Source organism: Xiphophorus couchianus, chromosome 18 (genome assembly GCF_001444195.1).
Source record: "Xiphophorus couchianus chromosome 18, X_couchianus-1.0, whole genome shotgun sequence".
NCBI classification, from domain to species: domain Eukaryota; kingdom Metazoa; phylum Chordata; class Actinopteri; order Cyprinodontiformes; family Poeciliidae; genus Xiphophorus; species Xiphophorus couchianus.
This window is the reverse complement of record NC_040245.1, coordinates 16353055-16366007: the sequence shown is the minus strand read 5'-3', so window position 1 is coordinate 16366007 and position 12953 is coordinate 16353055. Positions and strand designations below refer to the sequence as shown.

At 36.3% G+C, this 12953-nt stretch overlaps 1 protein-coding gene across 2 annotated transcripts in view; it reads left to right on the top strand.

The window, feature by feature from the left end:
• Positions 1-12953, top strand: part of egfem1 (EGF-like and EMI domain containing 1) — a 47376-nt gene that overhangs the window by 719 nt on the left and 33704 nt on the right. For both annotated transcript variants that reach the window (XM_027999102.1, XM_027999103.1), the window contains exons 2-8: positions 365-499; positions 1336-1445; positions 1618-1722; positions 7962-8084; positions 10087-10209; positions 11618-11743; positions 11971-12093. In XM_027999102.1, the coding sequence (XP_027854903.1) occupies positions 365-499; positions 1336-1445; positions 1618-1722; positions 7962-8084; positions 10087-10209; positions 11618-11743; positions 11971-12093 (845 nt within the window). The remainder of the gene's footprint in view (positions 1-364; positions 500-1335; positions 1446-1617; positions 1723-7961; positions 8085-10086; positions 10210-11617; positions 11744-11970; positions 12094-12953) is intronic.

Below are 12953 nucleotides of genomic sequence, written 5' to 3'. Positions count from 1 at the left end.
AGTTCCAATTTCAGATAAACTGTCTAAGATATTAAAGGAGGATTATTTTCATTAGGGGACAACCACAGTACTTGCTCTAATTAACTTCAGGCTTTATTGAAGCCAGATGCCTGGTGGAGGCAGGCAGTTGTAAGGTACCCGAAATTGCAACACAAATGAATTCAAGCTAACTAAACACAGTTGTCTGAAGTTTATGCTTGTAGTTTGATTTATGCAGGCACGAACTGCATCCGTCTATCTATCTACCTTATCTATGAGATGACCAGGGGATCACACCATCATCACAATTAAGTCATCCATGTGACAAACCAGTGTTGCTGTAGTATTGCTACGTCACTCTTTTCTGTACCCTCCCCATGCAAAGGCCAAATGTTTGCGCCAACCAGGAGGTGTCCATGTTGGGGGTCCGCCAGCCCTGTGTTCAGGTTTTTACCCGCATGATGCAGGTGTGGAAGCAGGGCTGCACAGGCCGCAGATGGTGTGTGGGATTTGAGAGAAGGTAAGAAAAATCCAGTTTGTATCACATTCCACACATGTACTTTTAACATCATTCTCAAAGTTGTTCCCATGTAGTTGGAGATAAATGTTCCATCATGGCAGATATACAAAATGGCCAGCAAATGTTATTTATTTATTTATTACATTTTGTCATGTTACCACATCAGTGTATTTTATTGAAATATTTTAAAATAGAACAAAACAGGGAACAAGATGCATTTCTTTCAAGATTTAAAAAAATATATATATATAATCTAAAAAGCATGGTGTGCATTGGTTTTTTGACCCCTCTGATGTAAATATATTTCTAACCATTCACTGCATCTATAGCAGCTAGTTTCAGGATAATGTTGGTTTTGCACATCTGTAAAGACGATTTATTGCCCATTGTTTTTAAGATATAAATATGAAATGAAGAGCATCTTTGAACTATAGATTGAAATATTTGCAACAGATTTTCTACATGATGGTGGGCTAGTGGCGATGTGCGATTTTAGTGTGTACCATCTAGGCCATAGTGTTTTGTATGCAGGCAAAAGTGTTTGATTTTGGTCTCATCTTTCCAGAGTGCCTGATCCCTCATTTTCAGATGATTATCAAAAAAGGAAAAATCATGCAACTATATTTTTTGTACTGGTCTACTACTCCAAACAAAAATTAAAACGAAATAAAGTCAAGTTCTGTGCAGGTAACATGACAAAATGTGAAAGGGTTAAAGTCTATTTTACTTGATCTTATGTATTTTGTATAACAATGACTATTATTGTTTTATGCTTACAAAATACTACAGTACAATCTCTAAAAATATGAACATGTAACAGAACGTCTTCTCCTTAGGACTGCGTACTACACAGCATACAGGCAAGCGTACAGCATGGATTTTCACACAGTCTATAAATGTTGTCCCGGTTGGGCTCAGAAAGATAACGAGATGGGCTGTCTACATAGTGAGTAAATAAGCATCTCATTGATATACGTCAAATATCTGATATAAATTGACTGGAAATATTGATTAGAAAATTGTTGGTTTTCTGCAAAGAAGTGCTTCACTTGTTACCAGTTAGAACAGAACCAAATATATCAGCAACATGATGGTGTGTGATGTTAAATTATCCACAGGGGTGTGCAGTGCTAATGCCTGTCTTAATGGTGGGAGATGTGCAGAGACTGGGGAGCGTATTTGTCACTGTCCATTAGGCTTCAAAGGTCCCCGGTGCCAGTATGGTAAGTTTTTCATTAACACTTAAGAAAATACTTACCGACTAAAAATATGCTGTTATTTTCAATACCTTTTGTACTTGATGAAATGTTTATAGTTAACTTTAAATTTAGCATCACTGAACTTAGTTACATTTGCAGAAAACAACACATCCATTAACTATTATTAGTTGTTCTCAAATTTGATGCTTTGCCTTTTTAAAATCGCTAATCTTAGATGTAGCTGGCATTGGATAAGGCTGCTGTATGAAGCCCCTGTTGAAGGTAGAAAAAAGTTTTTAAAATTGGTTTTAATGGGCTATTAAGGCTAAATCAGGAATTTGTGGTGTATTTGGCCAAAGTGTTTAATAAAGTTATGTTTTTAAATCAGTTAAATTCAGCCAGTAAATGTAAAAAGGATTATGCAACATTGGACATGGTTTGTCTTTGTAACATCTGACTTTTGTTGCGTTACATCAACAAACTTCAACATCTTTTGTGACTTTGTCTGTAAAAGCACAGAGTACTTCTTACTTTTGAATCGAAAGACATTTGTATCGATCCCCAGTGAAACATGGTGGTATTAGCATAGTACTGTAATCATGTGTTGTTCTTTTCAACAGTGGATGGAAAGCAGGCTAGACTTGATGGGAAGAAGGATGGTGCTTAGTGCTCTTGGCTTTTGAATCTATACTTTAATACAATTGAAATTTTACAGTTTTCATAGATGCTCTTTGACCAAACGTGAAATATTTTACAATGAATAATCTGTAAGAAAGCAATGTGAACCAGTGTTTTTGCTGAAAATTGTGGGCAAAATATAGTGACTCTAATAATTGCTAAACATCTTTAAAATTTCTAGAATGTGATTGCCTTTTGATAGCTTGGAGAAACTGATTCATCTGATAGCCAGTATTGTATAGTAAATAAATAGGACACATTGCAGGTGTATACAGTGTTAAATAACAAAATGTAGAGGAATCGCACATGAACTATTTTGTGTAAAGTTCGGCTAAAAGCTTATTGCTCTCTTGTTCTCAGTGTATGCTCATGCTGACCTGGTTGTCTGTATGTCTCCTGCCTGTCCAAACTTAATAGGGTGAGAGTTGTTAAAGTTTTAGAAAGCTGTTGTAGAAACAGAATCCGGTGGAGATGATATTTGGTCACTACTCTCACATGCTTGGAAACCAATGAACACTCACACATGCACTGCAGAAGTTATCCCATCTGATTCCTCAACCTTTCCAGAAGGGAATGTCCTGTCATTGTACTGCCAGGGATTTTAAACAGATCTCTACTTGATTCATTTCACAAGGATGTTTGTTAAAGACAAGTCCTCACTTTTGTTTTTACGTGAGCTCTTTGGTTTTCATTCTTCAAGGTGGCAGTTCACAATCTGAAATGACCACTGTTTTTCATCCTTCTTTCCTTTGCATTTTGTGCTGTAATCCACCGTGGTCTTTTTCTTCTCACTTTGTAAAACACTTTACCTTCTCCCATTTCCCCTGACAGATTTATCCACTAACTTCTGCTAGACTCATTATGTAAACTCAAGCCAAGTGCCTGTGTCCAGGCAGGTTCCTTTACTGAACCCCCCCTTTAAAACAGTAGCAAATGCATGCAACGGAACACCTGAAAAATGTGTCAGTAATTCTATTTCTTTTTGGCAACCTTTTCTAATTGTCTGGTGTATTGTAAATATTAAATCTTCATATTTCTGGACAAAGTATTTATTAAATCTGAAACACATAGAACTTTCCCAAAAATACTCTGAGATTTTGAAAATGTCTTCACAAGTTATAAGAGTATAAATGTTAACATTCTCTGTGTTAGATCTACACTTAGGAGATGTTAATGATTAAGTTGTATGTCTGTGTGCATGCGTGTGTGTCGATGTGTGGAATGGGGGAGAGGATGGGGTTTTGGGGACCCACAAAAGGACGCAAGCAGCACCCCTGCCCTGCCCAGACTCTGCTCATGTGGCAGTCAGTATCTTACTTCTGGCACAAACCTCTCTGAACGTCTGCATTTTTTATGTGATACAAGTTAAGACGCACAACAAAATATTTCCTGGCACCATTCACTGGATATAATTATAATTCAGGCAGTACAAAACGTTTTTCATAAAACTCTAAGAATTAATCTTAAGTCTTGAAAAAATGTTATGCTTATGTTTGGCATGCTGGTATTTATTTTGGGTCTGTTCATGCAATTATAAACGAGAGAGATAAAACTTACATTACAGTGAATATGGAAGACTTTTTTTGTTTTGTGACCTTTCCTCAGTGACAGATTTATCACTGCTTCCATTCAATTATGATTGTGAAAAACAGATACAGTATTGATTTATATTGATTTATTTTGGACTTTTACGTTATTTTACTTAAAATAATTTTTAATATAGATTTTTTAGATTTAGCCTAATATATTTCTGTATTTTTAAATTTGTTATTTGTGTATTAAAGTAAAATAAGGACAAACTTAAGAAAACTATACATACTATTCCAATCCCTGAAGCAATTACTATAAACTTGAGCTTTTTGAAATGTGGAATTACCTTTTCAGAAGCAGCCACAATGCTTGTTTTTGAGCTTTCAGATTTGTGTTGAGTTTACTACCTTTACCTGTGATTGACTGATTTGCTATCTGTGTAAAGAGGCAATTGAACAGGTATACCCAATAAAGTTTCCTGTGACTGCATATTCAGTTATCTTTCCTTTGGCGCTGATAGATCAATCAAAGCATGGGAGCCGAACAGCACATTTAAAATTTCACCTCTCCATGTCAAAGCAGCAGAGGAACTTGTCTAGTAAATTGACATAACTCCTTGGAAAATGTCTGTCTACTGTTCTGTGTTTAGACTCCATCGAACAATCACATTACATGAGGATATCTTTAAGCAGATGAGGTTCCTGGATGATCTGAATGTGTACTTTCCAAGTTAGAGAGTTCACCCATGATTTGCTGCACTGAGAATAATACAACAGAATTTGGGATTTCTAAGGGACTTGCACTGTCCCTTCTTTTCAACACTTATCATTTGGTCTCTTGAACTATTAGTCTCTTTGGTGTTCCTGCCAAGTTGTGGTTGTACACCCTGCTGTGTGCTGTTGGGTCGCCTGACTAGCTGCTTTGAATCTCCAGTCTGGATTTAGTTCTAACTCTGTGCTGAAACATTGGAGCTGGCTCTGAAAAAGTTGCATTTGGCCTGCTTTTGAACGCCACTCTGTCTAACTCTGTTAGATCAGACTTTTCTTGAAGTCAAACTGGTGCATGGGTCTGCATGAAATTAGGAGACCATGGGCACACAAGTGTTATGACAGAAACCATCTGATTCTCGCTAAAGATGTGAGAGTTTTCAAACTACTTCTGAGAATAGCTGTTCTGGACAGTAGACTGGATCCTGTTATTCAAGATGGTTTTGATAACAGCAAACAACATTGTCGAATAGGTTATTTTATGCAGGTATTGGATGATTTACTATGCGGAAGTGTGGGAAGTCTGATTTACAGTACAAGTGTCTTCACAGTTGCTGAATTTCTATGTTATTTATGCTGTTGTATGCATGAATGGAACCCTGAGGACAGTTGGCTTTTTTCTCTGTTTTTCCAAACCATGATTGATTGCATCCCTGTCTCAACCATGTCAAATTTTGAAGACAATCCAACTTTTGTTTGTTTTTTTATTTTCCACTGGGAGCATTGCTGCAGCAGCCGGCATTCCTCTCTGCAGCAGGTTCAGGTCCCAAGTCCTTTTTTCCTTCCTTTTGATTTGCTTCACAGGGCCTTCTGTTTTTCCCATCAGAGCATGCTGGTGTAATTTTCTTTTTCAAAATGTTTTTTCTAAAGGAACAGCTTAAGCTGATAATTTTCCTGTAAAAAATTATATAAATTAAAATATTTGCTCTTGCTATATCAGTAGATCTTATCAAATGATCAGATGAAGCATCTTATCAGTCAGATTGGTGGCAAACAGCATTCATAAATTGGTTTAGTGATTGGTCTGGCAGTCATTTTTCTAGTTGAGAAAATCAGGTAACGATTGTTTCCTGCCTTTTTAGATTTTCAGAAAGCAAAGAACTGAACGTCGTAAGTGTTAAAGACTTAAATTAGCAACGTGTACCTTCTAAGAAAGTAAAAATATCCAATTATGTTTTTAATATTCACAAGGACAAGCTGAAAAAACATTCCGATTGTTTCTCACAGTGGGAATGTGAGGAAGAAAATCTTGGAAAAGGTTGGGAATACACATTCCCATTGCTTCCTCTCCATCTGGCATTGAAGAATGAGAACATGAAATAGCTTTTAGTATCTCCACACTGCGCTGTTGAGACCTACTGTTCTGTTATTGATCTGGGCTTGTATCTTTTAATGGTTTTACCACAAGGACACTGGGCACATGACTGAGGCTTTACTGATTTATTCCACATCCATGCGCTTCAAATAGTTTCTGAGTAGGCGAAAGAATGTGGGTCCTTGGAGGAACTGGAACTGGGGAGCCACTGCGCTGCAGTGGCCCATGTCAGCAGCACCTGATGAGAACTGCAGGAGTCAGGAAAATTCAAGAATATTTAAAGCTGCCTGAACTTTATGTTACATGATGGGAAACCGTTATCACTCCCACTCATAAAGCAACAGGAGGCCACTTTCACTTTATTGCAGTGCATTTTCATCCACAAGTATGACCTGAAAAGTACATTCAAAAAAATTACAGCACAGTTTTCATGTTTATTTTAAGCATGTAATTAAACCTATAACTGAAGCATCCCCTTTTAGCAATGACCTTATTTTTCTTGTGGCACAATCTTGCAAGGTACAGTATATTCACCTATTAATGTTCAGCAACAAAAAGTCATTCAGCTAGGATTCAATACATCAGGTGTCAATTTCTGATACCCCAAAACTCAGCTTTACAAACTTTCTGGAGTTGACTGCAAAATCAAACTCTGAATGGTTTGTTTTCTGTAAAGCATTTCTGGTTTCTATACCATTTTCTTTTATTTTTTCTTGTAAATTATTTACGGTATTTAGAAACAAATATAATAATCTAAATCAATGAGATGATCAGAGTTTTCAAGTTGAGTCTTTTCATTTATTCTACTACTTACTGCTCAACCTTGCTTATACAGTTAAGAAGTTGGACGATTGTAGCACAATGTGAGCAAGCACTAAACATCATCATTTAACCCTGAAGACTGTGTTCAGTCATCAGCTTGTAAGATGCAAAGTAGAGGCAATTAATGCTTCCCTGCTGTCAAAAAACATAAAAAAAGAACAGCAAATAACATGCTGCAATTTAATTCAAAGTTCCAGAAAGACAGCTACTGTGCAATAATCCTTTGAACTTTGATGCGTTGCAAAAACTATCACCAAATGACTCAGACAAACCTGCTTGCCCTTAGAAACTAAGTGTGGGTGTGGCCTGAAAAACAAAGATGGCGACCCATCCTTAGCTTCTGAGGCCTTGTAGAATTCAACACATTTTTATCAACGATTGTTTTAAATGATTTGTTGTGGTAAATATTCCATACTAATGTACCATCAGTATACCACAATATGATATAAATATACATATAAAATTTTGCAACATGCATGCCTTCAATTTCTGAATATGCTGATACAGTTTAGTCCTAATCACAGTCATTTCCAAATTTATACTTATATTTCCATTTGAAATATAAGACACACTTCCTAATGTTAATGAATGCAAACTTTTTCATATTCAGTGATATTTTTAGAATTATTGCAAAGATGTTTGTCTCAACAAGTGAATTCAAAGACAGTATGTCTAGGCAAAGAGCAGGATGTATTCGAACAGGTTTACCCTTTTCATGAATTGAAACAGACTGAACCTTTCAGATTAATGTTAAAATACAATTATGCTATTATATGATAGCAAACAGTAAGGAAGTTAAGGGCTAACATCTTGTACTGCATCAAAAATGATGAAAAGCCTTGATCACAAGCTGGTTTTGATCAGACACACTTCCTTGTTTATCAAAATGGGAAATTCATAAAGTGTTTGTAGTCTGTTTGTAATATCAACAGAAGTTTGCTGAAAGCTTTCAGTCTGCATAGGTAGCAAAACATCTTGTTTAACTTACAGCTGGCCTCTTTCTTCTTTTATTTGTCCCAGTTGAAAGACTTTAATAATTTATAAAAGACTAATCTGACTCCTAGAATAGGCAAATCAGAACAAGCTGGATGGGAAGTACATGTTGAATGTGCACGATAAATTAACCTGGCTTTTTAATCCTGTCCTTTCAGACGTTAATGAATGTGAAGTGGATGAAGGCGGCTGTGAGGGTTACTGCTGCAACACCATTGGGAGCTACTACTGCAAATGTCCTGAAGGCAGCAAAGTGGGGCCAGACGGCAAGGCTTGTAATGGTAAGACGGACTGCTAGAGATTTGAATGCAACAAAACCCATATAAGGAATGTGTCAAACTCTCTTTGCCGTTCTTTACACATTTTATTTACTCTTTCTTTTTGAGTAAATACAACATACAGTATTTGGTATGAATATTTTGTAGAAGTTTCTTAAAACTGAATTTGTTTTACAAATCTATTTTCAGTCTCTTAAGAAATCCTTTGTGCTGTTGTCTTTTTTTTTTTGCGCACATAGCCTTGAGTTTTGCAAGCATATTTTTTGGCTCACAGCATTTAGATTTCAGCTCGTTTCCTATGTGGCTCCTCTATGCAGTCTGCATTAACGTCCAATCCACTGCTTAGTCCACTTGTACGTGCCGTCTCAGCATCTCAGCTTAGACCCTGATGGTGTCACACTTCACCATTTAGAACTCATGACCTCTGACCCCCGGCACCACCACCACTGCTCTCGGCCCTGCTCCCCAGGCACCACCTCATTTAACAGTGAAAAGCTGCCATTGTATCTTTCCCACTAAAAACCTCTCACGTCTGTAGTTTTATGCTTTTAGCATTATCTACAAGTGCTGAACACACATTCTTTATTTATTCTAACATTATTTCTAAATAAACTATAAAGCCACTCTTTCTTTTAGTATGAGCATTTTAAGTGTGGGTTCCTGAACGTTGTTTCTTCAGAATGTGAGCTTCCAGGAACTTTTAATCTACATCAACTGTTTTACACACGTTTCCATGGTGATGTTTGAAACCCACGCCATTGATGTAAATTACATTCCATGACTCTGACAATGAAAGCAGTCAGTTTAGGTAAAAGGCAACTGTAAACCTACCAATACATTGCCTTCTGTCTAAACTGACAGAGCATGTTAATCAGAGAAACAGTCAAGAAACCCATAGTAACTCATGAGGAACTGCAGAGATTCACTTCTCACTAACTATAATTATTAATCGTGCTCTCTACTAGGAGATGTTAAAGTGGCCAAATGTAAATGGAGCTAAAAACAGGGTAATATTAGAACTGGGTTATAACTCTATAGAGCTTTAACTTCTGGCAGGTCAGCAACCCTGATCTAAAAGCCTCAGTTACACTGCAGGATTTAGATCAAGACTTTAAAATGAGTGAATGCCATCCAGTCTGTCTAAGCTTGAGCTAATTTGTGAACAAATTCAAGGAGTATCAATGCTTATTCAAAGCTTCACAGGTTTCCAGAGAGCTGATAATAACTTTGCTCTCTATGCACTCAAGTACACTATCATCCATAAAGTTGCATAGTAGGAGATGACAGCCATGGCGATGCTTTTGAGTATGTGTTGTCCAGACGTGAAGTGAAGTTTGATGGTTCTTCAGTATAACATTCAGTTATTTTGTCTTGACAACTTGTTTCTGTCTCTGTGGAACAGAGGCATAAGTCTAACACACATGCAGCCGCAGGAGAATGCATTCAGGAACAAGAGATTTCACACATATTGCGCACACACATGTTAAGCAATCTAATATTCACCCAAAGAAACTTAGTCAGACCAAATAAATCTTACTTATAGTATACAACTATGAGTGTTTTCAAAAAGAGAGTGTTTTGATGATCAGGATTAAAAATGAATGAAACTTGATTAACGCTCAGAGGATAATAATTATACTTACTGAGGGTTCATTTTGTTGGAGGACTTTAGCTCTTTTATAAAACAGCTGTCAGAGATTTGCATGGGCAAGATATTTTAATCAAATATCTAATAAGAAAATAAACTAGCTCTCAAAAAATAGAGAATCTCTGTCTCCTGTCTGAATTGTATATTTTATGTTTTTGATAATTTTGCTCATTGATTTCATGTGTCATTAGTTTGGTGTTTATAACAAGTCGGAACTTTACTCTGTAGTGGTATTTAGTTTTTGTGCTGTTTTACATGAAAATAGACATGCTTCATGAATGCTTAGATTTTTCTATGAAGGCTTGTTAAAAGTATGTCTATAACCCAATATGTTTTTAATATATATATTTTTTCCAGATATAAATGAGTGTGATGAGCTCAATGGAGGATGCCAACAAACTTGTGTCAACACGGCAGGCTCTTATCATTGCGAGTGCAGCGAGGGATTCCGTATGCATTCTGATGGTCGAACCTGCATTGGTAAGAAAACGGTACTGCAAATAGGAGTTTTGCGAAAATTACCGGCCTGATTGTTTTACAGGAATATTTTGGAAGTGTAATTGTTGTTATTAGTCTCCAATGTTTGCTGCTGTCCAAAAAGTGTGAAACAGACAAATTCTGAATTGGTTTGAAATCAAAATATCTGTCACGTACTTCAAATCTATGTATTAGAAACATTTGTATCAGGAACCATTCAAGACAAAGTCAAATCAGAGACAGATACTCATAAAAGTTCATTTACAGGATTTTTACTTGATCAAGGAGGGAATAGGATGATTTAACAGACTCAGTAAGTTCGCCTCATTCTCTGACAACAGAAAATGCCTCACTTATACAGTCTGTGTCTTTGGATAAGCTTGCTCTGTAAAAGCATCTGACGCAATGGCTCTTTGCAATACAACACAGGAAACAATCATTTTTTGCAACGTTGAAGTGTCAGAACAAAGTCACAGCTAGCAAAAGTCATAAAAAGGTTACAATGAAGTTTCTACAGACAAATATTGCTAGACATTTGTCTCTAGACATGAGGTGATCTTACTGAGTTTGTTAACTCATCCTATTTCCTCCTTGATCAAGTAAAATCCTTTAAATGAACATTTAAATTTTCAAATAAACAATAAATGAGTCATAACAAAAAAACATTGTGATCAATAAATGCTAAATGATAATGAGTAGGTTATCATTATCATTTTACATAGGTAAATTTAACATAGGTAAATATACCTATGTTACTCATCATACTACTGATGGGGAGGTGATTATCAATGAATATAAGGTAATAAGTGAAACAGAAGTAACATAAATGTAATGATGTGGTAAGTAAAAATGTAATTATAATAAATTATTAGTAACATAACATTTCTCTAGCAATATGTATTTTACTTTTCTATTTGTAAAAGAAAACATGTCTTTTTTTCAGTGTTATAGCTATCCTTAATGCTCAGATTTGTAAGGGTGCCAAATGGGGACCTAATTGTATCTGCTAAGGTAATCAGTCTTAGAATGGTATTTTACTTACAGTTTTACTACCTGTCTTTGTCATCTTGCTTATGGTGAGAACAGCCAAAAGGCATATGGCTAGTATTCCTGTTTGGCATGTCATTAAGTCACAGAAATGGAAATTACCTTAGAGTAATCACTGTAGGAGCACTGAATGTAATTTTCAAGTTTTAAGTTTTAAGCATTTTCCCTTGTGTTTTCCACAAATATATAGCTGCCGAGTTTGAGGTCTGAAGGCTGTTTTATTAAACTCATACTTTTAGTCTCACCTGTCTTCCTTCATTAGAGAAGTTTTTACTACATTTTCATTTCCACTTGGATAACAGAACCAATGAATGTTTTACCGTTTTTTTTTTTACCTGCCATGATTCTGTCTCTGTTTCGCTAGTTGTAAATTCTTGCTCCATTTTGAATGGAGGTTGTGAGCACAAGTGTGTGGATGTGGGAAACAAGGAGTACAAATGTGAGTGCAGAAGGAACTACCAGCTGAAACAAGATGGGAGACACTGTGAATGTAAGTGATCTTGTCAGAAGATATTTCATTCATGCAAGCAGACAGTACATTTGCAATGCCTTGCAAAAGAACACATACTCCTTGAATCTTTCAAGTTTGGTCATAGTAAAACCATAAATTGAAATCTGTTCTCTTGGGATTTTTCCCAGTTTATGAACTGTTAGGTTGTGTATGTCAACATTATAGACTGTGTGTAAGCTTCGTTTATTTGTTTGTGTGTTTGTCAGTGAGGGACCCCTGTAAGGAGAGGAATGGAGGCTGTGCACAGTTCTGCAACTCCGAAGGCGGTATAGCAAATTGCAGCTGCCGTTCTGGTTTTATGTTGTCTGGAGACCAAAAACACTGTGAAGGTAAGAAAGATCTGTTTCTGTCATATATCACACATTCACTCAAACACATAAATGCAAATTACATTGGAGAAAATGCCCTATGGCTCATGTAACTAACAATAGTAATGAAGACCTCCACTTCTAATGTCATCCGGCTCTATCCATCACAGATAGAACTCAAAATGGGCTCCAGGTGTAAACACCAGCTCTGGAAAATACTCAAAAACAACCAGTTTTAAAGCATTCTTTCTGGATCTGATAATGATAAAGCATCCTGTTTTTATTTGGATGGCCCAGTTTGGATTGCAGTTTCACACTTTAATCAAACTGTATTCACAAACAAACCATTTTGTATCCATGCACTTAATCATTGTGTATCACTTTATTTCTAGGCCGTTAAAAAATATCAGGAGATTTGCAAACAATACATGTTAAATCTTTTTTATAATTTTATTTAATTTATATTAAACCCCATTTTCATGGGCTGAGACTTAGATTCGGGTTAGTTGCCTTATGCAGATATAAAATAATCCAACCCCCTGATCCAATAATTCAGTGTGACCTGTTGTAGATCAAACTTATTGGAGAGAAATAACCAAATATCTTTGCAGAGTATGAGTACATTATAGAAAATGACTTTAAACCACCGGCTGGTCAAAGGGTATGAAACGTCCACCCTACAGCTATGAATTGATGCTTGGTTGGTACAGAGCGTGATGAGGTGAAGAATTCCTTTTCATACTCAGAATAGTCAGGTATTGTTCCAAATGTTCAGTAGCACATAAATCCGCTCCCTCTGTCAGATATATGTGCCAGAGGGATGGCTTTCATCACTCCTGCCAGTGCTGGTTAGAATCATGGACTGAACCTAATTCCAGTAA